At 42.8% G+C, this 27,683-nt stretch overlaps 1 protein-coding gene across 15 annotated transcripts in view; it reads right to left on the reverse strand.

Moving 5' to 3' along the window:
- Positions 1-1,233: 1,233 nt before the first annotated feature.
- The window catches only part of SIPA1L1 (signal induced proliferation associated 1 like 1), a 363,798-nt gene continuing 337,348 nt past the window's right edge, over positions 1,234-27,683 (reverse strand). For 12 of the 15 annotated variants that reach the window (XM_087448297.1, XM_087448293.1, XM_087448290.1 and 9 more), the window contains 7 exons: positions 24,667-24,906; positions 23,722-23,887; positions 18,441-18,687; positions 8,666-8,809; positions 7,059-7,173; positions 4,097-4,181; positions 1,234-3,450 (listed from right to left, as the gene is read on the reverse strand). In XM_087448297.1, coding sequence (XP_087304423.1) covers positions 3,307-3,450; positions 4,097-4,181; positions 7,059-7,173; positions 8,666-8,809; positions 18,441-18,687; positions 23,722-23,887; positions 24,667-24,906 — 1,141 coding nt within the window. In that variant the 3' untranslated portion in view covers positions 1,234-3,306. The remainder of the gene's footprint in view (positions 3,451-4,096; positions 4,182-7,058; positions 7,174-8,665; positions 8,810-18,440; positions 18,688-23,721; positions 23,888-24,666; positions 24,907-27,683) is intronic. The other 3 variants (XM_087448294.1, XM_014784360.2, XM_014784358.2) reach the window with 1 other exon arrangement.

Raw genomic sequence — 27,683 nt, forward strand, 5'->3', positions numbered from 1 at the left:
CGTAATAGATGGGATTTGACTCCCAGCCAAAGTCAAAAGTCTTTATCAGAGGATGATGATTCCTTATGGACAGGTCTTTAGTGGCATAATCCACACAGGGAAAAGGCATCCAACATTCCTGTGCTAGCATTCTTTAATGTAACACAGTTCATGTTTAACAGTGCCCCAATCTTTACTGGTTATGTGAGTTTCTGACCAAGGCATGTCATCTTGCACTTTAATTGCAATTCTGTTCATTCGGGGGAGGCAGCACCATAATTAAAGGAACATATCTAGAGAGAGTGAGATGGGAATCTGTTCAGGTCATCATTCTACATTTAACTAGAGGCAAATGGCTTAAGCTTCCTGGGCCTATTTCCTTTGTCCTTGGACTACCATTTTTATCCCCATCTAAAGAGTTAGTAATCCAACTCAACCCTGTTTATCTCCTGCAGCAGATATGGCACGCAGCCAATTGGCCCTTCCAGTCAGCTCCTAGATGCAGATCCTCCACCCCTGCAGGCCAAAGGGACCTTGTCCTAGGGACTCCCAATGCATGTCCAAGACTTTCAGAAAAAGTGTATAAAGCCTCCAAACCAGGTAAGAATCATGGTCCAAACAGACCTTTTAGCTTGCTAATCAGAGTATCTTGTGGCATCCAGTCTTACTCTGTCTTGTAATTCTAGGATTTGTAGAACCGTTGAACCAAATAAAAGGAAGAAACTCTGTCAGCTCTCAATTAGCTGCACCACTGGAGAGGAACAGTGATGTGGTAGATTTAAAAAATTTGGCTCCATTTGGCTTTGGAATGCATTATGATTTTTTTCAGTAGATTAATTTTTCTAATTATATTTTGCACAGCCTAATATTAACAGGCATTTGTATTCCTTGTGCACACATCTAACATTGAGACTTGGGAGATGCAGGAGAGGTGGTCCTTTTAAATGTGGTGGTCTCAGGGACTGACAATGTTATGGAAAATCCACACATGCATAACGAAGAGTGAACTAATTATAAAGTCCTCTGCAAATATTAAATCATAAGCGGAGAAGCCAAATTAGGAATTCTCTATGGACCTGTGGACAAAGGGTAAAAAAGCTTATTAAAATTCTAAAAGGGACAGAAACGTTCAAGAATCATCTTTAGCGTTAACAGAGCCTGAAGAAAAGATTAAGAGGCAAGGAGGGTCAGTGAGTTGTTGGGTGGTCTTTCAAATAAGAAAACCTCAGGCAATAATACCAAAGCATTTTAAAAGAGCGTTTAAAATGAATTTTATTGTTTGAAATTTACAAGTAGTCTTTAAAGGCTTCAAACAAGAACTCTGTTGCAAAACTCTAATAAATAGCTTGCCCCAAGTCCCCAGACAAAAAGTAAAACAAAATGAAAACTAAACTCAGAAGGATAAGCAAGACTTCAGAATGCTTGGAGGTTAGCGATATTTCTCATTTACAAAGAGATATCAGGCAATGTACAATCTCCTTCATACAAGTCAGAGAGAGAGACAGACAATTAGATCTTTACAAAGCACTCCGAAATCTTCCTATTTCCATGATAGAAAAGTCACCAGAAAAAAAAAAAATCATGGAGAAACCACAATCATGAATGAAACTGTAGCATAAAAGTTTGGGCGTGGGGGTTGGGGGGAGAAGAGAGGAAAATTCATCCCATTTCTTTCAGGGATGGAGAGAGGAATGAGCTGAGATTACTTGGGGCAGGAACTTCTGAGCAGATGACACCAGATTGCTGAATGTTCCCTTAGACCAGAGTCGCTACTGAAGCAATCATGAAGGCAAGAAACAAGGCCACCAGGGGCCCAGTGTCTCTGTGCTGGGGAGGACAGAGGCCCTTGGAGTGATGGCCAGGGGCCCAAGGCAGCTGCATCACTAGACAGGAAAATAGCACATCACTCATTTCTGCAGCAGAATCCTCCAGATGGCCACAAAAAGATGCAGACAATGCCGTGCTGGAATTGCACACTGGGACATGCAGGTTTCAAAGCCCATTCTATTATCACAGTCATTGCTCCTCACAAGCAAGTAAGAAAATTCACAATTTAACATTCACTTTTCCTAGTTACCAATACTGGTGAAGTCTTGCTTTGGAGAGGATTTCTTGATCCATTCATATAGTAATTTTGAGTGAGCTAAAAACACAATTTTGCTACATTTTCATCTTTAAAATTCTCAAAGGGACAGGCCCAGTGGTGTAGCAGTTAAGTTCACGTGCTCCGCTGTGGCGGCCAGGGGTTCGTAGGGTCGGATCCTGGGCACGGACTGACGCACTGCTTGTCAAGCCATGCTGTGACGGCGTCCCATATAAAGCAGAGGAAGATGGGCACGGATGTTAGCCCAGGGCCAATCTTCCTTAGGAAAAAGAGGAGGATTGGCAACAGATGTTAGCTCAGGGCTAATCTTCCTCACAAAAAAAAAAAAAAAACCTCAAAAACTATACTTTTGGCCAAAATGCATACAAATAATAACATTCTAGCTCAGAGGAATTCTGTAACAAATTAGTGTTTGGAGCCAGGAAGTGGTAGAGAGGCTGATTTCAATTTAGTGGGACTCACGGCAGCCAAACAAAAAGGACTCCAGCTCTGAGGAGCACACAGCACCTGGGAACCTCTCCCTGGGGAAAGAAGTGATGTCACAATGCAGGATTAAAAAGGGGCGTGGCCCAGAGGCACTGTCTCTGCCTCTCTCTGGTTCACTGATTTGCTATTGTTAAACGACCCCGATCCTGCTGTCTCTGCAAGATGGGTACAAACAGCAGTAGCTCATGCACAAGTCATTCCAGGGAGGCAGGCATTCTGTAAGAGCCCCTCTCTCCCCAGGCATTTTAGGAACAAAGGTGAGGAAATCCCCCTCCCCACTCCCTAAATAAACAATTTTTAAAAACTTTATTTTCCTAGGAACAATGATGTTTGTCAGGATGACTAGGGAAAGCTTGGGTTACCTGAAATAGATAAGAAAAGAGCTGATGGAAATAGAGGCAGATGGGCCAGGGAGGACCCTGGTCCTAGGCCCAGTTTCTTTTTAAATACATAACAGATATAGATATTGTGCAAAAAAATAAAGACATTCACATTTTAGCAGTTAAACTTTTATTTTACTTTTTAAAATTTTTATTTACTTTTTTGTTTTTCTTTTCTACAAAAGGCAGATAATGACTGTTGATCTGCAATTGTGTTGTGCACTCCCGGAAAGGGGGCGACATAGGGAGCTGGGGAGGGCGCTCTGAGGATGCTTTCAATGGCGTAACCAAGGGGCTTGCAAGCCTCACAGAGAGCGCCTTCCCCGCGGGCCCCTCTCCTCTCCACCTCCGCCTGCCCTAGCTCATGTCTATGGTATTGAAGACCCATTCCGTGAACTTCTTCAGCTTGTCGGAGGCATTCTGGGACTCCTCCTGCAGCCTCAGGTTGTCCTCTCGCAAGTGCTGAACTTCCGCCTGAAGGTGGGCTTTGTCTTCCTTTTCCTGGGAGGTAGAGGAGAGTAGAAAAGAACTGAGGGTGGGGCCCCACCTCACCCAGCTGCTAGAGGAGGAGCTATGGATCTGTTTGTCCATTTCCATCTCCATTCCACTCAACAGCTGTCCACAGGGCCTGGTACTGGGCGTTAAGATACTCTACCCCAGGAACAGATTTCCAGGGACACTCGCTACAGATTTATTTTGGAATGTAAATACATTACTGCATATTTTAATAATCAGGACTGGCTTAAATTTTAGACTATTGTTTTGGCGGCTGCTGTCTTAATACATTCGCAGCCACTCAAGAAACAAAACATCATTCAATTCTTGGTGTGAAAACCTGAATAACAAGGACAACATGTGGGTCCGGGCTACTGACACATTATACTAGGGGAGGGGAGGCCAGGAGAGGGCTGGCTGAGGGTCAAGGGCTTTCACAAAAAAGCGAGCAACTTTTCTGCCCATGTGACAAAGAAGGTTTTCTTGACTGTGTGTGTAGGGGGAACTGAGCAGCCCCCTAAACACGTGCGTGTACGAAGGAAACAGGGAAAACACCCACCTCTTATCCCACTAACACAACATAAAAAGGGCTCTCACAGTTCAGGGGCAGTGTGCACAGACCGGGCAATGTGCTTTGAGAATAGCTGTTTACCTTCTTCAAATCCTCCCGAAGCATCTTCAGCATACCTTCCAGTTGGTCCACTTTAGAAGCCAGAGTGGGCGAGGAGTCTTTACTGCTGGGAACAAGAAACAAAATACCACGTTGGCAGGAGCCTCCATGGCTGGGTTTGTCTGGTAGTTTTTTAATGAAGCGGCTACTTCTAAAATGGTTTTCAATGTCAAATTACTCAGTATGGCGACCCCATGTGCATATTCACTTTAAAAAAGAAAATGGTAATCTTAACAAAAGGTAATACAAGCATGAACTACAGCCAGTCAACAGCTTCCTCTGTTAAAGATGCTGTATCTTTGTGACAAAAGAATATAGGACAGTAAGTGAAAATGGTCTCTTTGGTGGCACAAGAGGTACTTTCTGGCAGACACAACTGTCAAACAGTGAAGTGATTCCTATCTCTTCAGTGGCTTCGAGAAGAGAGCTACTCCTCTGCGTGTGCACACGGGGAGGGGTGGGGTTGACGGAGGTTCTGCCTTGGGGCAGCCGGGACAGGGCAGCTCTCTGGTTCCCCAGAAAATAAAGTCTGTGGCCACTCATCCAGCTGCAGCTAAGTTCTTATGCTCATGTCTTAAAAACTAGTCTAAATATCTTTAAATATTTTTAAGATAAGACTACATGTTTCAAAAGCTTGTCAGTCCAACCTTAATATCTTAAGTTCTTTGCTATTATGATCAGCAAACTATAATGCCCACAATTTTCTTATTTATTTTCCTCCCATTTAAGCGCTAATAATGCCACGCTAGTGGAGTACCAAAGGAAGGGGGAGCTGGAGGACGAGGAGGCCACCCAACTAGCTGGACAGATGACCCGGCCGGGCAAGGGCTGAAGACCCTTGTCAGCCACTCTTCCCCCACTCTCCTCCACCTGAATTTAAGCTGCGGAAAGTTCCTGAGTGAGTTCCAGCCGGGCACACCTCAGTCACACAACCGAGAATTGAAAGCCCACCACTGGGGTCACATGTGGCGGCCTCTTTCCAGAGGTCAAAGGGGAAGATGGAATGACTCAGAATTTTTAGAATCATGGAATAAAAGGTATTCTTTACTTTAAAAGTCAAAGTTCAAGTTAGAATTCCTGACCTACGATGAGCTGTGTTGACGTCTTCTGCTAATTCTAGATCTAAAACAGGCCCCAAAGGCAAAACCCACAGTGGCACGGAATGTCACAAGGCTGTACATGAAGGAAATAATAATGACTTCCAAATTTCTAAGACAGGACAACCAATTAAAAGCTGACAACGAATGGATTTTAAAAGGGAAGTGGGGGCCGGCCCCGTGGCTTAGCGGTTAAGTGCGTGGTCTCCGCTGCCGGCGGCCTGGGTTCGGATCCTGGGTGCGCACCGAGGCACCACTCCTCCAGCCATGGTGAGGCCGCGTCCCACATACAGCAACTAGAAGGATGTGCAGCTATGACATACAACTATGTACTGGGGCTTTGGGGGAAAAATAAATAAATAAAATCTTTAAAAGGGAAGTGGCCGGCTGCCATCTACAACCGCACAGTGTGGTGCAACCAGCTGGTCAGATTTGGGTGGGTTCAAGGCCAAAGATGTCATAGAGCAGGGTGGTGCTGAACAGAAGCACTGAGGCTGGGGGCGCCCTTCACCTGCCGAGTCCACTGTCCCAGCTCCTGGCAGGGCTGACCTGGCCACGGCAGGCTGTCAGGACTGAAGCAGCTCTCAGCAGCCTATCTGGACTTCTGAAGGTTTTCAAAATGGATTCTGTATGTGCACTGATCATTTTTTAAAATATATTTAATTCCATTTGCATTTGTTCATCCACACTGAACACAGAAAAGAGCCAACCACCACCCTCATCTCATGAGTCTGCAAAACTGTAAGAACTGTTCAATAATCCTTTCTCAGGAAAATGGATTTTGCTCACTCAGACTTCTCTTTGTTGGAAGCCTCATCCTAAAAAGGTACATTTGGATCTCTCTCCTCGACTCTGCGATTTTTCTTTTCAAGTTCTCAACAGCCAAACTAACTGCCACTCTCCTGCCCCAGCTGTCCTAATGATAAGAGTAAATGAAGCCACTGTCCTTTAGTCTCATAACTAATGACCCGTTACTCCTATACGTGCTCTGCTAAGAGCGTTTCCTTGCAGACCTGCTTAGAGACCTGCTTAGACCTGCACATCCCACAGGATGTGTGCAATCCATACCAACCTCACTTTTCCTGTCATTGTCTGTTTCTGACCAAGTTTTATAGATACCTGGATTCTTAATCATCCTCAAAAGGTTTTAAGAGAAAAGATTTCAAATTGATGAAATTATTCTGCATTGAAGAGTGCTTACTACATGTTCCATGGCTGCCTGCTGTGAAGCATTAATATATAGGAATATCACCCATTTATCCAACAACTTCAGCGTTTGAAACTGAGGGGAAAATGGAAAAGTCAGCTTCTGCACAGTTAAACAGAAGTTCAAGTCCATGCTCTTAACTCATAAGAAAACCCTCTGGCCTCAGTTATCGCTTACTTTTTATTTTACATACAATCTTAACTGGCATGGTGACCCAGCTTTCGAACACAGTAGATTGAAGCAGCGTGTTGGGAGCTGTTAAGACACAGGCACATTCACGAGCATGACCAACTGACAGCCGGGGACGAGACTCAAAATCCATACCCAAGGACTAATTGCACAGGAATCTGGGGATATTTAGTGCAAATGACTTCTCTTGCCTTACCTAATTAGCCTTGAGGACATAAATGTATTACAGTATTAAATAAAAATGAATATTCATAATTACAACTTTAAGTCATCAAGGACACTTTAATTGTGTTTACAGTATTTGGTTACAAAGTGTTCTAACTAGAATGTGAAGTGCTGGCCCTGTGGAGAAAAGCTTCATATGGTCTCCATCTCCTCTTCTGCACGTCTGCTGTCACTAGTGGAGGTGACACGTGGTACAGAGTGGTGCCCTCGCCACTGGGTGACCCACCTGCTGTAAGACTTCATCTGGACCAGGGCCTGGTCCTCAAGCTGGTCGCTGTTCGATGCAGCACTCAGAGGGCGATGGTTTTCATCACTAGCAGCAAAGAACGAGGCTCTCTGGACTGGAAAGGAAATAAGAAACCATTCGGTATTTTGGAACCACATCTTGGGCCCTACCTATCAGAAGTCAACAAATGGCCTACATGGCCAGTCCAATCTAACCAAAGTGCAGGAAGGCACCAGAAACCTTACCTCCCAACACTTCCAGGAAAAAATTACTACTGTTTTAGCTGTAAGAGGGTAGTAGCATTGTAATTTCTCTTTAAAAATAGTTGTTGTGAATCAATTTCCAATCCTGCTTTTCCCCAGCTCATCAAAGTAGCATTCAATTAACTGTTTCCCTGGAAACAGGTCTTGTGCCAAATTTCCAGACCAAGGCTTTCCACTCAGCAATGATACAAAATGCATTAAAGAGCCAGTAGTAAGCTTCTTGAGACTTCTTGAAGTACATTTTCCACAAGACACTGGCCACCCGTGGCGGGCTTTATCCTAGGTCCACACCACCTGTGCTTCAAAATACACCAACTTAGAGCTTGAGCCAAGAAAACAAAATCAAACTTTAAAAAAAAAAATCTCCCATTACAAAAACAAAACTTCTACCATTTTATATGAAGGAGGGTGACCAACAAATTGAAATTTAAAAATCAAGTTAATACTGGGGAGTTGCCATCGGCTAAAACGGGGATTCGTCGCTGACTGCTCCATGGTTGCCTGACTTCTGGATTCTGTGGCCTAGTTGATTTTCCCCAAAAACTGGAGCTTGACTGAATAGCAACTTTCAATTCTTCCAAAGTAGAGCGATGAAAACAGAAACCAATCACCTGTTATCATCGTCATTTTACAAAGAACATTTTAGCACCAGAAAATTTGGAAGGATAATCTTAGAATAAAGTCAGTCTATTAAGAAAAAAGACGTATGACAACCTCACGTCAACACAGCAGTGTTACTTTTAGTTTTTTACGTCTCAGCAGAGCAGGCCAGCACCAGTTGAGGGCCTGCCTTTAGGAACCACTGGCTCACAGCAAGCACACAGCCAGCTGGTTGGCACAGGAACAAGGCAGACAGAAAACGTGCCACCCCACACGGGAGATGAATGAGGAGGCCAAAGGGAGCGCCCAACATTTGTCGGGACTGGGCAGGGCCAAGCAGGACACGCATCCTAGCAGACGCAGCTGTACACTTGGCAATGATGTCTTTACAACGCGATGAAAGACTCTCTCTGGATACGTGCTCTTTTCAGTCAAGTGACAGCTGGGATTCTGCTACTCTCTGCCCTTCCCATATTCGGGCAGGCGAGGCATCCATGCAATGAATTCCTGTGTAGAGGAGACACTAGGTTCCACCTGATTAACTCAGAGGACCTGTGCCCCCGCTGAGTGCTCAGTAGTCATCAGCTCAACTGGTTTCCGGCTGTGGCAGCGAAGTGCGTGTGCCGTCAGTGTGTGCAGAGAAGTCTCTGCACAGAGACTTGCCCAGAGTACTCACACTGCCCACACCTCGGCGTGGCCCCGCCGGGTCCTGGGCTGTCCTGCCTGGATCTTCCCTCAACTCACCCTCATAGGCCTTGGCAGCATCCACCAAGTTGGACCAATCCAAGTCGGCGGCAGAGTCAGGAAGGGGCATCAGGCCCGGGTCGGGCATGGGCCTGCGGGTCTCCTGGATGTCGGTGAGGGAGCTGTCCGAGGCCGAGAACTCTCCTGCGGGAAGGGACAAGGGATGAGATACTTCTCACTTCCACAGTGAGAAGACCTTACCCACTTCCTGTCACCACAATAGATGTGTAAGTCACTCGTTAACCTGGAATCAGTTTCTAGTCCAACAGGCCATCGTGGCCCTTCTAAAGTGGAGTTGAACTAGGATTGGCTTCCTCCAGTCTTCATCCTTTTTTTATAACCCCCCACTATCTCATCTCCAGTAGGGCAAGTCATGGAAGTCAGTTTTGCACTGAGGCAACGTGTCTGCTTTGGTGGGAGCCGGCTGTCTACAGTGGGACCCGGAGCAGCTCCAGCGCCTCGCTTCTCCTCACGAGTCAAGGGATGCAGGTTGGGGCGGAGGCCTGTTTCCACAGAGGGCTGGGCTTTGGAGCCAGACTGGGGAGGCTCGCTGATCCCTGTTTGAGGGGGTGATAGGTTTATTTTTATCTGCACTGGAACCTGGGATCTGACCCACCCTCCCTGTGGACTCCCTGTGTCCCTGGGACTGGTGAGGGACAGATGCACCCCTGGCCCACGTCTGCCCTGTGTCGTGGGGACGGCCTGCTGGTTTCTGCAGCTGGATGTATCCAGGGTGGTGTGAGGACCATCAGATCATGTGTGAGTGCTGGGTTACCCAGACGGAGTGACACAGGAGGTGATGTGAGGACTGGGGAGGGCATCGTTCCCCTTCCCGAGGATCAGCTACAATCAGCTACTCCTGGGATCAGTTCTGGTTTACAGCACCCCAACATCCCGAGCCCCTTCTACGGTGACAACTCTTCAATACAAACATTAAACTACTGTAACAGCTAATCTCTGCTCAGCCTGGGGCAGCGAGGAACACGTGCAATGAGCCACTCTGTGCCATCTCAGGGCAAGCTGCTACTGCTCAAGCTCACGTAGGCGGAGAACAGAGAGGGCAGGCTGGTGGGGCCAGGGCAACACAGCTCATGAAATGTAAATGCTCTCACTAGGGCAGAAGCTGGGGCAGAAATAAGGGCAAAGGGTGCCCTTCCATGAGAGGGGCCGCCCTCAGAATGTGACTGTGACACTAAAATTCATGCAAACCCAGAGCTAAAGGTGAAGCCCTTAGTTAAAATCTGTAAATGACTCCAGAAATACCTGTTTACAAGGAGTTAAAAAGTTTGGTCAATTATGGTAGCCTGATAAACCAGAGTATATTTACTGCTCATTTTCCCTTTCAAGTTACATAAAGAACTGCACTGAAGTGCAGCTGCTAGTTATTAACGTGCTTAAAATTAGCAAAATTATGAGTAAATGGAAATCAACAAATACTGCCAGATATTAAATGCTCAATTCTATTTAAACTTGCTCCCACCAAGGGTAAGTAGGTAGAACAGACAATTTTGTGTGTCACTCACAACCCTTCTGCCCTTTTATCTCTGGGCCCCAAATTTCCATATGGGGAAAAACGAAGTCGCCCCTCCCCACCGCCCAAACACATTTCAGCGGTGTTCACAGCGAACCAGGCCGGGGCTGAGGGATCAGCCCTACAAGGGCTGCTCAGTTAGGACATGGGATCACTGCGTTGCTGCCTGCCTTTCAGGAAAGAAGAAGAGGTGATGGGAAGGTGCTCAGAGGGGCGCCTCCTTCTCTCCCTTCCTCAGGGCCCGGCCTTTAACTCTAGGCTTCCTCAGCTGGACATGACCGTGTGTGGGATTTTCAGGCTGCTCTCATATAATGTAAGCTTCTAGAAGACATGGCCTACTTTGACGTGACACATACAGACAAGCCTTCACAAAGAGTTTATACTCATTGCTGCAAAGGTATTAAAAAAAAAGTGCTGGGAAGTGAGAAGCATTCAAGGCAGGCAGGGAATTGTAGGCGAAATGGTCTGAGAGTGGCCCCAAGGTGGGGACCATTAGATCACTACTAGGAGGATTTTTCTAGATTCTGGATAGTAAAAAGTGGTCATTTTGTGTCAACTTTGGTTCACTGGGAGTGACCTCTTGGAGCAAAAAGAAACCAAACTCAAGCTGCAGTCCGACTCGGGGGAAGGAGCCAGGGGAAGCTGTCCTGAGTGATGGGGAAGAAGGGGACTGTGTAGGGGACCAGTGAGCAGCAGAGAGATGATGGAGGAACATTCATGAGAGTGAGTTGAGAGCTCAAGAATGATGCAGGGAGCAGCAAACCAGGAAAGCAGGAGATTTAAAGAAAATACTGCTCCAGAGAAGCAGCAGAAGGAAAAGAAATGTGGGTATGAATGGACACAGAATTCCCAGAAGGAGGGGCCGGCCCCGTGGCTTAGCGGTTAAGTGCGCACACTACGCTGCTGGCGGCCCGGGTTCGGATCCCGGGTGCGCACCGATGCACCACTTCTCCGGCCATGCTGAGGCCGTGTCCCACGCACAGCAACTAGAAGGATGTGCAGCTATGACATACAACTATCTACTGGGGCTTTGGGAGAAAAATAAATAAATAAATAAAATCATAAAAAAACAAAAAAAGAATTCCCAGAAGGAAAAGGGCGGATAGGAGGTGGGGTTACCGCTATGTATAGTAAACAAGCACGAAGACAAGTTCCATAACAGGTATCTGCTGTGCTGGATCACAGCGGGGAGGGTAGGTGCAGAACCCTGGAAGGGAGCTGGACAGAGGAAAGAGGAAAAGAACAAAGCGAAATCTACCGTCCCAGAATACGGCCCTTACTGAAATTGGGATTTAGTTAGATCATAGAGCAAACAAGGCATTTATGAACCAGGAGGAGCCCCATCAGCAGTACTCCTTTTCTTAAAACAATGCTTGCTTACTGAATGAATGAGTGAAAAAGTCAACAAATGAATGACTGACACCACCAGCAGTATCCTCACAGTCTAACAAAGATAGAAAACAATGGCAAGTCTGAGTTCTTATTTCTTATAGTAGCTGGAAGAAGCCAATGGACATAAGTCTCTAAGAAATAACTAATCTAGTGGTAGCCAAATTTGCCTAATCATACAGCAGCTGGGATGTTTGGTAAAAATACCAATTCCCAAACTATACCTTTGTATTCAAATTCAGTGGGTCTTGGGTAAGGTCTGGGAATCTGTATTTTTAACAAGCATCCCAGAGGGGAGCTTTTACATGCATCTGTTGCCCTGGCTGTTGCAGTTGCCACCTAGGGGGTGCCCCTTGATCATCTGGCTCTGGTGGCCAAGAGGGCTTGTGTCCCTGGGTCCCATGGGACTATAATAATCAGAGAGACAGTTCTTGGCAGGCGCTGCCACCGCAAAAGCATTGCAGAGAGAGCAGAGCGAAGCAAACCAGTCTTGCTGGGAAAGAGGCCTATCTGCTTATTATGGAGCTTTGGCCGAAAGGCAGGCTTTAGGTTTGGCACACGACTAGGGTCCTGGGGAGGTGCTCTCAGGGAAGAGAGCTCTTAGACGCCATCTTTGCACTCTCCCCCTGTCTCAGTCCAACTTGCCCCCCTGTCTCAGTCCAAGTTGTACAAGGAGCTTATACACTCATCTGGTACTGTGATTTTTGTGATTGCTGCACAGGGGACATCTCTAGATCATCCGGCTCTAGTGGCCAGCAGTGCTTATGTGTGAGCTACACAGCAATCTATACACTTACATGCTTTATTTAAAAGCTGCTGCCAGAGGGTCTGGCTTCCAATCAGCCTGAATCTAGATGCTGACTGAGATCCTCTTCTTTGGGACAATGACAGGACTTAGCATACCCTCAAGTACTGGGAGCTATTAAAAATAAAGTAGGCTGCTTGGACAATCACAAAGGTTTGAGAGACAAGCAAGAGCTAGGGCAGTGTTGAACAATGAGGTTCATCTCCTACATGAGGCCACTCTTTCAAGACTAGGAGAGGTGGCTATTTCATCTAATGCGTAGAAACTGATATAGAGTGTCAAGGAAAATGAAGAAACAAAGGAATACATTCCAAACAAAAGGACAAGATAAAATTTCAAAAATAGACCTTAATGAAATGGAGATAAGTGATTTACCTGATAAACAGTTCAAAATAATGGTCATAAAGATGTTCACCAAGCTTGGGAGAAGAATGGATGCACGAAGTGAGAACTTCAACAAAGAGAGAGAAAATATAAAAAAGTACCAAATGGAAGTCACAGAGCTGAAATACAATAAATGAACTGAAAAATACCAAACAGCAGACTAAATAAAGCAGAAAAAAGGATCACTGAACTCAAAGACAGGACAGTGAAACTCACCCAATCAGAGCAGCAAAAAGGAAAAAGAATGAAAAAGAGTGAAGATAGCTTAAGGCACTAATGGGATAGCATTAAGCAGATCAACATTCACATATTATAGAGGAGAGAGAAGGAAGGGGGCTGAAAACTGCCCTAAACTGGGGAAGGAAACAGACATCCAGATCCAGGAAGTTCAGAGAGTTCCAAATAAAATGAACCCAAAGAAACCCCCACCAAGACACATTATAATTAAAATGTCAAAAGTTAAAGACAAGGAGAGAATCTTAAAGCAGCAATAGGAAAACAACTTGTTACATACAACGGAACCCCCATAAGACTATCAGCAGATTTTTCAGCAGAAACTTTGCGAGCCAGAAGGGGTGACACAATGTATTCAAAGTACTGACAGAAAAAAACTGCCAAACAAAAAAATACTCTAACCAGTAATGTTGTCATTCAGAATTGAAGGAGAGAAAAGGAGTTTTCCAGACAAGCAAAAGCTAAAAGGAGTTCAACACAACTAGACTGGCCTTATAAGAAATATTAAGGGACTTCTTTAAGCTGAAAAGAAAGGGTGCTAATTAGTAACAAGAAAACATGAAAGTATAAATCTCACTGGAAAAGGCAAATATATAGTGAAAGTGGTAGCTTAACCACTTATAAGGCTAGTATGGAGGTTAAAAGACAAAAGTAGTAAAAATAACTGTAATAGTTAAGAGACACACAGATAAAAGGATGTAAATTATGACATCAAAAATATAAAACGTTGGGGGGGGAGAGTAAAAATGTATAGATTTAAAATACATTTAAACTTAAGCTGTCATCAACTGAAAATAGACTATTAAACATATAACCTGTTATATGTAAGCCCCACGGTAACCACAAAGCAAAAACCTATGGTAGATACACAAAAGAGAAAGAGAAAGGAACTTAAGCATACCACTACAGAAAGTCATCAAACCACAAAGGAAGAGAGCAAAGAAGAAAGGAACAGAAGAATTACAAAACAGCCAGAAACAATTAACAAAATGGCAATAAGGACACACTTACCAATAATTACTTTAAATGTAAATGGACTATGTTTTCCAATCAAAAGACATAGAGTGACTGAATGAATAAAAAAACAAGACCCATTTATATGTTGCCTACAAAAACTCACTTCAGATATAAGGACACACAGACTGAAAGTGAAGAATGGAAAAAGATATTCCATGCAAATGGAAACCAAAAGTAAGCTGGGGTAGCTATACTTATATCAGACAAAATAGACTTTAAGACAAGACTGTAATAAAAGACAAAGAAGGGCATTACATAATCATAAAGGAGTCAATCCAATAAAAGGATATAACATTTGTAAATATTTATGCACCCAACATAGGAACACCTAAACATATAAAGCGAATATTAATAGACCTAAAGGGAGAAACAGATAGCAATACAATAATAGGAAGGGACTTTAATACTCTACTTTCATCAACAGATAGATCATCCAGACAGAAAATCAATAAGGAAACATTGGCCTTAAATGACACATTAGCCAGATGGACTTAACAGATATATACAGAACATTCCATCCAAAAGCAAGAGAAAACACATTCTTCTCAAGTGTACATGGAACATTCTCCAGGATAGATCAGATTTTAGGCCATAAAACAAGTCTTAATAAATTTAAGAAGACTGGGGCCGGCCTGGTGGCACAAGCGGTTAAGTGCGCATGCTCCGCTGTGGTGGCCCGGGGTTCGCTGGTTTGGATCCCGGGCACACACCGACGCACTGCTTGTTAAGCCATGCTGTGGCGGCATCCCATATAAAGTAGAGGAAGACAGGCACGGATGTTAGCCCAGGGCCAGTCTTCCTCAGCAAAAAAGAGGAGGATTGGCACTGGATGTTAGCTCAGGGCTGGTCCTCCTCACACACACAAAAAAAATTTCAGAAGACTGAAATCATATCAAGCATTTTTTCCTACCACCATGGTATAAAACTGGAAATTAATTACAAGCAGAAAACTAGAAAATTCATAAATAGTGGTGATTAAACAACATGCTACTGAACAACCAATGGGTCAAAGAAGAAATCAACAGAGAAATCAAAAAATACCTTGAGACAAATGAAAATGGAAATACGATATACCAAAACTTAGGAGATGCAGCAAAAGCAGTTCTAAGAGGGAAGTTCACAGCAATAAATGCCAACCTCAAGTAACAAGAAAGGCCTCAAACAACCTAACTTTACACCTCAAGGAACTAGAAAAAGAAGAACAAATAAAGCCCAAAGTTAGTAGAAGGAAGGAAATAAAGATCAGAGTGGAAATAAATGAAATAGACACAAAAAAGACAATAGAGAAGATGAAACTGAGAGCTGATTCTTTGAGAAGATCAATAAAATTGACAAATCTTTAGACAGACTCACCAAGAAAAAAAGAAGACTCAAATAAATAAAATCAGAAATGAAGGAGGAGATGTTACAACTGATACCACAAAAATAGAAAGGACCATAAGAGATTACTATGAACAATTATATGCCAACAAATTGGACAACTTAGAAGAAATGCATAAATGCCTAGAAAGATATAGTCTACCAAGACTGAATCATGAAGAAATAGAAAATCTGAACAGACCGATTACTGGTAAGGAGACTGAATCAGTAATCACAAACCTCCCAACAGACAAAAGTCCAAGACCAGAGGGCTTCACTAGTGAATTCTACCAAACATTCAAAGAAGAATCAATACCAATCCTTCTCAAACTCTTCCAAAAAACAGAAGCAGAGGGAACACTTCCAAACTCATTTTACAAGACTAGCATTACCCTGATACCAAAACTAGACAGGGATGCCACAAGAAACTTACAAGCCAAAATCCCTGATAAATATAGATGTGAAAATTCTCAACAAAACATTAGCAGACTGAATTTAACAATACATTAAAAGGATCACACATCATGATCAAGTGGGATTTATTCTAGGGATGCAAGAATGGTTCAACATCAGCAAATCAATGTGATACACCAGATTAACGAAATGAAAAAAATCATACAATCCTTTCAACAGATGCACAAAAAGCATTTGACAAAATCTAACATCCATTTATAATAAAAACTCTCAACAAAGTAGGTATCGGGGGAACATACCTCAACATAATAAAGGCCGTATATGACAAGCCCACAGCTAACACCATACTCAATCGTAAAAAGCTGAAAGCTTTTTCTCTAACATCAGGAACAAGACAAGGATATCCACTCTCACCACTTTTATTCAACATAGTATTGGAAATCCTAGCCAGAGCAATGAGACAAGATAAAGAAATAAAAGGCATCCAAATCGGAAAGGAAGAAGTAAAACTCACTATTTGCAGATGACATAATACTGTATTAGAGAACCCTAGAGACTCCACCAAAAACTAATAGAATAAATGAATCAGTAAAGTTTCAGGATATAAAATCAATATGCAAAAATCTGTTGCCTTTCTATAAACTAACAAAAAATTATCAGAAAGAGAAATTAAGAAAACAATCCTACTCACAATTGCATCAAAAGGAATAAAATACCTAGGCATAAATTTAACCAAGGTGGTGAAAGACTTGTACATTGAAAACTATAAGACATTGATGAAAGATATTCTTAGCTCATGGATTGGAAGAATTAATATTGTTAAAATGTCCACACTACCCAAAGCAATCTACAGATTCAATGCAATCTCTATCAAAATTCCAATGGCATTTTTCACAGAAATAGAACAAACAATCCTAAAATTTGTATGAAACCACAATAGATCCCAAATAGCCAAAGCAATCTTGGGAAAGAACAAAGCTGGAAGCATCACACTTTCTGATTTCAAACTATATTATAAAGCTATAGTCATCAAAACAGTGTGGTATTGGCATAAAAACAGACACGTAGGTCAATGGAACAGAATAGAGAGTCCAGAAATAAACCCACGCATATATGGTCAATTAATTTACAACAAAGGAGCCAAGAACACACACGATGGGGAAAGGATTGTTCCTTCAATAAATGGTGCTGGGAAAATTGGACAGGTACATACAAAAGAATAAAACTGGACAAAAATTAACTCAAAATGGATTAAAGACCTAAAACCATAAAACTCCATTAAGAAAACATAGGTGGTAAGCTCCTTGACATAGACCTTGGTGACAACTGTTTGGATTTGACAGCAAAAGCCCAGGCAACAAAACCAAAAATAAATAAGTGGACTATATCAAACTAAAAAGCTTGCACAGCAAAGGAAACCACCAACAGAATGAAAAGGGAACCTACGAAATGGGAGAAAATATTTGCAAATCATGTATCTGATAAGGGGGTAATATCTATATAACTCAATAGAAAAAAAAAACAATCTGATTAAAAAATGGGCAGAAGATCTGAATAGATATTTTTCCAAAAGAAACATACACGTGGCCAATAGGTACATGAAAAGATGCTCAACACCACTAATCATCAGGGAAATACAAATCAAAACCACAACAAAATATCAGCTCACACCTGTTAGAATAGCTATTATCAAGAAGACAAAAATAACAAGTGTTGCTAAGGATGTAGAGAAAAGGGAACCCTGTGCACTGTTGGTAGGAATGCAAATTGGTGCAGCCAGCATGGAAAACAGTATGGCGGTTCCTCAAAATAGAACTACCATATGATGTAGCAATTCCACTTCCAGGTACTTATCCAAAGAAAACGAAAACATTAACTTGAAAAGATACATGCACCCCTATGCTCATTGCAGCATTATTTACAACAGCCAAGATACAGAATCAACCTAAGCGTCCATTGATGGATGAATGGATAAAGAAAACATGGTGTGTATACATATGTATACACACACACACACACAAACACACACATATACATAATGGAATATTATTCAGCCATAAAAAATAATGAAATCTTGCCATTTGTGACAACATGGATGGACCCTGACAGCATTATGCTAAATGAAATGTCAGACAAAGACAAATAAGTCATGGGATGTAATATACAACATGGTGCCTATAGTTAATAATACTGTATTGCATATTTGAAAGTTGCTAAGAGAGTAAATCTTAAAAGTTCTTACCATAAGAAAAAAAATTTGTAACTATATATGGTCACAAATGTTAACTAGACTCATTGTGGTGATCATTTTGCAATATATACAAATATAAAATCATTGTTGTATACCTGAAACTAATACGTTATATGTCAATTATACCTCAATTAACAAAAAAAAGAAAACAAAAACAACAAGCATCCCAGATGACTCTTATGGTCTGGTGAGGTTGAATGTCTGTACCCTGTGGTCGGGAATTAAAGGTGAGGGGCTGAATGAGGGAGGGGTTGGTGAGCCGAGATAATCTGAGCACGCAAGCAGGACTTCCTCCAGTTATCATTCTCTGAGCAAACACAGTGGCAGCTGTTTCTGAGGGCGCTGGCCATCATCAGCAGAGCTGTGCAGCTGCAGCTAAAGGCAAACTTACCATGTAGCGACTTCATTCCCAAGGTGTAAGAAGGCCTCCGCAATGGAAGAGACTTGGGGAGAGAAGGGTAGGTGCTACTGAAGAGGACGTCATTGGGTAGGGCTTGGTCCAGAAGCGAAGCCCTTGAGGTGAAAAAGTGCTCCCTCTGGCCACTGTAAATACTCTCATCCGACAGCGTTCTGTGCAAGGCCCGCCTTGAGGTGGGGGTGGTAGGGAAAGGAGACTGAGGAGAGGAGAGCGCCTGGAACTGAAAAACAGTGTCAAGACAACAGAAAGTCAATTTTCTGGGTCACATACCAAAGACCCAGGTTGGGGGAAGGGTGGGTTAACAGAATCGCTGCTCTTAGACACACTCCTTTAAATCCTGGAACCCAACAAGGAAGCCTCCAGGTCCACCATCTCTGTCTACATCATTAGGAGCTAAAATGGGACATCCTGGTTATCATATCCCCAGAGCCTAGCATATTGCCTGCAGCCTATCAGTGCTCAGTACATAATTCAGATATGTGATTAGTAGATTCACCAATATCGTGTCATGGTTAAGAACAAGACAAGGATCAAATTTGAATTTTATCTGAATCCTGTGTCACTGACCAAATCATGTAATCTTTCTGAGCCCAACTCCACATATGTGGGCACAATATCTCTCAGGATTAAATGAAACACTGGAGTGATCATAACAGCGCATCTCAGTGGTATTATGAAATAATGTTATGGTCCCCAGGGGAACAGCCAGTGTCAGGAAGGTATCCTAAGAAGCTTGTCAAGTGATTACATGTTTGCTGGGCAAAAGAGCATCTGATCATCTCAATGTAGTAACTCAAATAATAGGTAGCTCTTAACATTAACCACTAATATTATATTTAATGAGTTTTGGAGATAATTTGTTTTTTGAGATGGATTTCTATTCATGAAATAAAAATTGGGAAGTCACCTTTATAAATGACAAATATTTATATAGTTATATATACATGACAAAAGTTCTAGATAGCTGTGTCTACTGTTGATGTCTTTCGCCTTTGTGACCCGATTTGATTTTACTTGAGATTTTTCTGCAAAAAGCAAGCTTCTGAGAATCCCATTCACTGAGAAACATCAGACACTAACAATATTTAAATATCCAGCTTTCTGAAAGCCAACAGAGTATTCGGTCTGTTAACAATAACACTATCTTTATTCAGTTTCTCTCAGACTGCCATTCACCTTGGCAGGGAGAACAATTTGGGGAACAGGTGAAGATGTGAGTAGGAAGGCTGAGTCACTTCAGGCAGAAAGCCACCGTGGGACTTTCCATGACACCCTGAAGGGGCAGAGAGATAACGATACAGGAATGGCTCCATTTAGGAGGCTGAGAATACAAAGTTGGCGCTCGGATGCATTCACGTGCTCTGGGTCTATCACGCTTCTGTCCAACAAGCCAAGAGTTAATCAAGTCAGAGCCACCCCCAATGTGGCGTGCACAGTTGTTGCATAAATAATATGAAAAAATTACTAATCAAACGCATTGTAAACGAGCCCCAGGTGTAGCCAATTCTGTAACAATTATGTTCACTTTTTAAAATTCTTGATGAGTTAAACCCAAGGTACGTACATGCTGCCTAGAAAACTAAGCTGCTGTGACAAATGCTTTGTGAGTCTGTAAGTGGAGGGAACTTGGTATGGAAATGACAATTTCTCTTCTCACTTTACAGAGGAGAGAGGGCATTAGAGAGGTTAAATGGCTTGCTAATTGTAATTTAAAAAAAGTTAAAAAACCAGATCATCTCTCCTCCATCTGCAAGGTTTGAGGACTATCCCATTAGGCTCCTGCCTGCCAGGCCAGATCTCAGATCTCTCTGTTCAAACACTGCTCTCAATCTTTGTCAGCACTTCTGGGTTCAATAAAGGGATTTTCTTTTCCAGTGAGTATCCCCACCCTGATGGTTTTACAGGAGAAAAATTTTCCACCAATTATAGTTTCAGCCTCTTTGGGAAATATTAATATACTTCAAGGCAGTAAATAGCTTTATTACAAGTTACAACATCCTGCACTAAAGGGAGGCAGGGTGGGAGATGGAAGCAATCTGCCTAGATCCTTTCTACCCATTAAAAAGTAGCAGGACCTAGTCTTGTCCAGATACGTCGGGATGGCCCCTCACCCCATCCCCATTCAATCCCAGTCTTGAGAGTGTGCACCCCATCCAGTTCCTGAGAGCGCCCTCTACCTTCCTTGCAGGTCATACCTGAGATTGCTGAGTGGCACTGCCCAGGTCTGCCAGCCCCTGGGAAAGAACCACACTGGAGTGGCTGGCAGACTTGGAAGAGATTTTAGAGAGCCTCAGGCCAGACAGTTTTCAAACTGTGTCCAAGGAGCCCTAAGGGTTCCTCGCAGCATCACTGCTTGGGGAGAGATGTTCAGGTGGGACCCAGGAGCCCATGATGCCCACTCCTCTCATCAGAGAAACTCTGCTTTCTCAGTTCTACATATTGGGCTTCCATGTACAATTTTATTTGAAAAAAGGGTTCCTGAGCTTTAAAATGGTTTGGGCACCACTGATCTACTCTGGTCCTCTATTTCTAAGCCGAGGAACAAGGTAGAGAGGTGGCATCTTGCTCCAGGTCAGTCTCCTGTTCTCCTCTCACTCTTCTCAGTAGTCCTGGCTATCAGTGAAATGGGCACTTGCAATAAGCAAGTATCAGCTCTTCCTTAACACTAGAGCTGCCTAAGCCTCTTCCCTTGGCTTATACCTGACAGCATTGGCTGGAAAGCAGGACTATTGGTTTGCACTATTGTCTGTTCACTTGCCACTGCTGCCCTCAGGGAAAATAAGGTTATCCCATCTTTGCCTGCCAATGACCTTTCTTAGAATGTTACAACTCTGCCATTTTCCTTGAGGTAGGAGCTCTGTAACAACTGCGTGGGGCCCTGCAGCCACCCACCTCTCAGCTACAGCCTGCCCTGCAGAGCGCTGCCACGTCCTGCAGCAGACATCTCAGTCTGCTGGCAAACGAGCCTGGGAGTGACCCTGTCATTTGATATTAACGATCGCTGGTAGGTAGCACTTGCCATCCAAGAAAGCCAGTGTGGTGTGAGTGGGTTCCAAGTATCACAGCCCAAAGCCGGCCACTCCTGGTTCCCCAAAGCCTGACACAGTGGCCTGGAGCCCGGAGCCAGGTATGGCTTGGAAGACTTCTCCAGGGCATGCTGGCCTTACTGACACAGCAGAGCCAGGTCACTCAGACGACGAATCTCAGAAGACACATAGAGCTACTTAGCTGAAAGTAAACCAAACCAGCTCAAACAGGGTGAGGCTGGAGAGAAAACAGACCATATTTCCAGCCCTTGCTTCCAGCCTTTTCAGTAACAGTTCAGCCAGCAGAAGCACTTTCTTTGCAGAGGGTCTCGTGGCAATATAGTCACAACGTAAAGCAAGTGCACCCCTGTTTCAAATAGGAATGTTAAAGTAATTCATTTTGGAAATAAAAGCCAAGACCTGGAAGAAGGGCAAAATAGACATTTGCTTTTAATTATTTCCACTGCATGAGTAAATCAAAAGAATGAAAGCCCGAAGCTTGCCCCTTTCCAAAAACGTTAAACTAAGAATTGGAGGAAAGATTCCTTTCAAGGCAAGTTTTATTTTCCTCTAACCTCAAAGGAAAAATCTGAAATTATTTTTATTTTGAAACTGGTACTTAAACATTTTAGTACACCTCTTCGGGTTTTGACGGATAAAGAAAGAAGTCTTAAACACCATCTTTTGCGAGGTTGCTAAGGAAACTATTTGTACCCCGGGTGATGAGTCGGAACTGTTGAGTGCTGGCTTATAAAACAGAAATCACAGAAATCAAGAACAGCAAATCTTTAAAATGATTTATGATGTTAATGTTTATGTAATAAATCATTTATTTCTCAGCAAAAACTCCAGAACGGTCTTTGGAATATATTTAATTTCTGTAAAGGATGATTTTTAAGTTTAGGAGGAGTATCTGACCTATCAGGAGGAAAACACACATGTGTGCACACACACAGAGGCATGTACGTGTGCACAAACACTAGAATGGTGATGAGAAAGCCTGAACAGGATAAGACCACACAGCTCATCCAGTTGGGCACGCCTCTTATACTCTGAGCACAGTTTGAGGATGATGAGTGGAAATATTTTAGCTTCCATTTTCAATCAATTCTCAAAGTTCTTCTTAAGTTAAGCTTTCTAGTCACTTTAAACAGACTACAAATGATTTAACTAAGAACCTAGAGAATGGAAAATGTCCAAGTTTGCTGCCATGCCCTTTCTGGGGTGGACTCCTTTCTCCTGGGGCTGCCCAACACACTGCAGACAGAAATACTTTATGCTCAGAGTGAAACACTTTTGGGCCCTGCTCAACAAACACCAGCTCTGAGCCTGGGAGTGTGAGACTGAACATTTCAGAGGACAAGACTTTAGAGGGCAAGAAAGAGGAGAGCCTTAAGTAGGCTTCAGGGGTCCTTCAAGCTGAGGTGAGCAGAAGAAGCCTTCCACGTGGTCATGCAAAGGTCTGGCCACAGACACACAAACACAAACTCTGAGCAAGTGCAAGGGACTTGATGGGGAGGGAGGCGGGGTTTAGAGAAGGCATTTATAGTCCGGAATTCTGAGAAGGAAGTGGAGAGAAGGCTTTATGAAGTAGAGAGTCTAGAAAGTTCTACAGGTAAGTGTGTAGACCTATTTGCTGGAAAGAAGAGGTGGCTTTGGGGGGTGGAGGAAAGAAGAGTGAGTGTCCCTCAGGTAGTTTCTCTGAGTGACTGAAGAGCACACGATGTATAGCCAGTAGGTTTGCCGGGCCAGGGTCAGGGGCAGAGGCAAGGCCCGACTGCTGGATACTGTGGGCATTTGGACAGGAAGTGAATTGGGGGCTATCTGCGGGAGGAGGGGGACCCTTAAGACAAAAGACACTAAAGTCCTTATAGAAAACTTTCTGTCTTACAAGAGAGCCAAAAGAGTCTCTGTAGACTTGAGAAACAATGTCATCTGAGTAATAATGTTCATGAAAGAGTGTAGCTTGTGCACTGTGAGTAGGGCACACTGGAAGAAGAAAAAGCTGTGGATTAATATAAACCCGGACCAAAGAGAAGTGGCGGCAGGGAGAGAACATTTGGAAAACATTGTGAAGTAATTATTGGGAAGACTAGGTGATGGCGGGAAGTGGGCTTCAATGAAGAGGAGCTGGGAACCAACACTTCTTGGAGGGTGCAACTGCGGTGAGTGGCGCCATCCCGCCTGGCCTCTCTTAACCGCTGTTTACCCCAAGCTCTGTCCTGTACCTTAAAATTCTTCTGAGATTCTGGAGTTGGGCTTTCAAGGTCGATGAGTTTCTTGAGATCCTCCTCAATGGTGGACTTGGAGGTTGGCTTGGGGGATGCCCGGAGGTCCCTGGTTGAGGCACGCAGCCTGGTGTGGGCTATTTCATTGCCATCACTCTGATGACGCCTTGAAAGGAAGGGAAGAGATGGTAGAAACTAAGTTGACAAGGCTGACTCAAGGGCACGACGGGCTCTGAAGGATGTAAGTCAGTGGGGAAATATTAAAGGAGAGAAAAGGAAGATTACTTCTGTTCACTTACATTTGAATCTACTCGGCTAAAAGCTTGTTAAAGAAACAAAACCAGGTTGAAACACAAAATAAAAAGTCTGATGAATAAATCACTCTTTTACAGGAAACTATTAGCTCTACTAAGGCAAAATTAGCAACAGATTTACTAATAAAGACCACAGGGTATGAATCCCAAACGCAGCCTTTGTATAAACAAAAACAAAATAATTGAATGAATCATTTATTTCTTTTGCTGTACGTGGTCAAAAAGTCCTTTATATTCAAGGGTAGTCGCTTACTTTCTAATATTCCCTCTGGTGCCTCCTGGCCCAGTTAAGAATTACATGGGGAGGCAGTGATTAGTATCATCAAAGGGACAAGCATGGTCGTAGCACCAGAGGACTGAAGTTTGTTCTTCACAACAGACATGTTCTCTTTCCTAGGAGATCTAAGAATCTCAAATCCCAATGTTTTGCAATATATCTTCTTTAAGGAATGAGGTAGAGAAATAATTTAAGTAAAGCTTTACTAAGAAAAAAAAATAATTTCCCTACCAAACCAACCCCTCCTCACCCCCCAAGACTGGCCTCCTCGGTTGTAAGAAATTGCCCCAACCTTTCTGTTCTGTGTCATATTAAAAGCAAACCACCCAGCAAGAGAAGCAAAAGACTTCTTACTTTCTTGTGTCCATGAATCCCACGGAGTTTATGGTTCCTTCAGGTTTTTTCCACCCAATCAGGTACTTGCTAGTAGCACCCTGGCGAGGGTAGAAAGTCCTAGGACCAGATGAAGAGGAGGAGGAGGAGGAGAAGGAAGGTGCAAGCTGCGAGGAGGTGGCAGGATGAAGCTCTTCTTTGGGTGAACTTCGGGCACTGGTGAAGACAACCGGGCTGGCAGAGTGTCGGGAGCTCATGGTACTGAGGAGAGGCGGGACAAGGGCAAAGCGACCCGGGTGTGCATGTGTGCATCCGGGGTCAACATGTCAGCTATAAAAGTGTCGTCCAGGATAGGGGTCACGGCAGGTTAAGGAACAATGAATATTTCATAAAATATTAATGGGGCTGGCTGGCTGGCTTTCCTTGCTTTCTCACTATAATTTAAACGTCTGCTGTCAAAGTGAAAGATGGTCACTGGGGCTTAGTCTGCACTTTAAATTAAAAAGTAAAAATAGTCAAGACTGTCAGGAACACTTTGAAACACACTAGGACCACTGAAGCTTGTTATGGTGAAGTCTTCAGGGGAAGTTGGCAGTAAAAGGTCTAGCGGTCTCAACGGCTGTCTGTCTTGCCTTCCTCAGAACTAGGGGTCGCGGTGACACTCCCCAGGCCCAAGGTGAGGAGGGGAGAGGAGACTGGATCAGGCACACTGCTCACCACACACTCACACTGAAGGCCAAAGGGGCACATTGAGGGCTCCTTCCCATGGCATCTGGCATTAATATCGACTCTCTAAAAAGCTGTTATCAGAATGAAACCAGACCACTATCTTACACCATACATAAAAATCAACTCAAAATGGATTAAAGACTTGAACCTAAGACCTGAAACCATAACACTCGTGGAAAAAAACATAGGTGGTAAGCTCCTTGACCTTGGTCTTGGCAATGATTTTTTGGATGTGACACCAAAAGCAAAGTCAACAAAAGCGAAAATAAACAAGTGAGACTACATCAAATTTAAAAGCTTCTACACAGCAAAGGAAACCATGAATAAATGAAAAGGCAACCTATGGAATGGGAGAAAAATTTGCAAATCATATATCTGATAAGGGGTTAATATCCAAAATATATAAAGAACACATACAACTCAACAGAAAAGAAAACCAAACAATCCTATTAAAAAATGAGCAGAGGATCTGAACAGACATTTTTCCAAAGAAGACATGGCCAACAGGTACATGAAAAGATGCTCTACATCATTAATCATCAGGAAAATGCAAATCAAAACCACAATGAGGTATCACCACACACGTTAGAATAATTATTATCAAAAAGAAGTAACACGTGTTAGCCAGGATGTGGAAAAAGGGAACCCTTGAGTACTGTTGGTGGAAATGTAAATTGGTGCGGCCACTATGGAAAACCAGTATGGAAGTTCCTCAAAAAATTAAAAATAGAACTACCCTCTTTGATCTAGCAATTCCACTTCTGGGTATTTATCCAAAGAAAACGAAATCACTATCTCGAAGAGATATCTGCACACCCATGTTCACTGCAGCATTAGTTACAATAGCCAAGACATGGAAACAACTCAAGTGTCCACTGACAGATGAATGGATAAAGAAAATATGATATAGATATATACACACACAATGGAATATTATTCAGCCATAAAAAAGAAGGAAATCCTTCCATTTGTGACAACATGGATAGATCTTGAGGGCATTATGCTAAGTGAAATGAGTCAGACAGAGAAAGACAAATACTGTATGACTGCACTTATATGTTAAATCTAAAAAAACTCGAACTCATAGATACAGAAAATAGATTGGTAGTTGCCAGAGGTGGTAGTGGGTGAAATGGGTGAAGATGGTCAAAAGGTACAAACTTCCAGTTATAAGATAAATAAGTCCTGGGGACGTAATGTACAGCATGATGACTAAAAATAAAAAAAGCTATTCATCATCAATGTATTTTAAACTCTGGTTAAAGATTACAAAACTAAAGTCTACAGGACTTAAGGAGAAGGCTATTATACTTTTAAAACTCAGAAAGGCAGAATTTTCAAAACTAAGAATGAGAGTTTATGTTGACCCCAAACCTAGAGGGCCTTTAACTGTAGGATTTCCACACTTCCTTCCCAGTGATCTCATGGATCTGAGTTCACACTACTTGACCACTGCCGAGTTCTCTGGCTTAGGCTGAGACCAAAGACGGCTGACTCTTACTACAGTGGACTTAGTTACTGAAGGTTTAGTTCACAGGATGTAGTCTCAAAGCACTCTTCAATAGCACTTCCATTTGTCAAAAACTAATGGTCCTGATCTGAATAAAGTATGGATTATTAGTTAATAATAATGCATCAATATTGATTCCTTAGCTATGACAAATGTATTACCATGTAATGTAAGATGATGATAACAGGGAGAACTGGGCGAGAGGTATATGGGAATTCTCTGTACTATCTGTGTGACTTTTCTGTAAATTGAAAAGTATTCTAAAATAAAAACGTTTATTATAAAAAAACTAGGCAAAAAGCAAAATAAAAAAATGAAATCTTAATGGTCCTGAGATAATATACATAGACGAAAATAAATACTGAACCCCACCTCAAACCTTATATAAAAATCAATTCCAGCTGGATTGTATATTTAAATGTAGACCTAAAGAGTCTAGACTATAATATGGAAGAACATCTTTCTGATAGAGGCAGAGGTTTCTTTAACAGGATCATAAAGGAAGGACTGAAGCCTATTAAAATTAGGAACGTGTATTCATCAAGACACAGAGTAGGAGAATATATGTAAAACATACATCCACCAGTGGGCTCCTATCCAGAATATCTGATGAACTCCTAAAAAGCAACAAGACAGACAACCCAATAGAAAAGTGTGCAAAGATCTGAAAAGGAATTTCACAAAAGAGGCTATCTAAAAGATTAACAAACACTGGTGCTCAACATCATCAGTTACCAGGCAAATGCAAATTAAAGCCACAAAGAGGGACCCACTACATACCCACCAGAATGGCTGAAAC

Source organism: Ceratotherium simum, chromosome 24 (assembly GCF_057802395.1).
Source record: "Ceratotherium simum simum isolate JZ-2026a chromosome 24, ASM5780239v1, whole genome shotgun sequence".
In the NCBI taxonomy this organism is placed as follows: domain Eukaryota; kingdom Metazoa; phylum Chordata; class Mammalia; order Perissodactyla; family Rhinocerotidae; genus Ceratotherium; species Ceratotherium simum.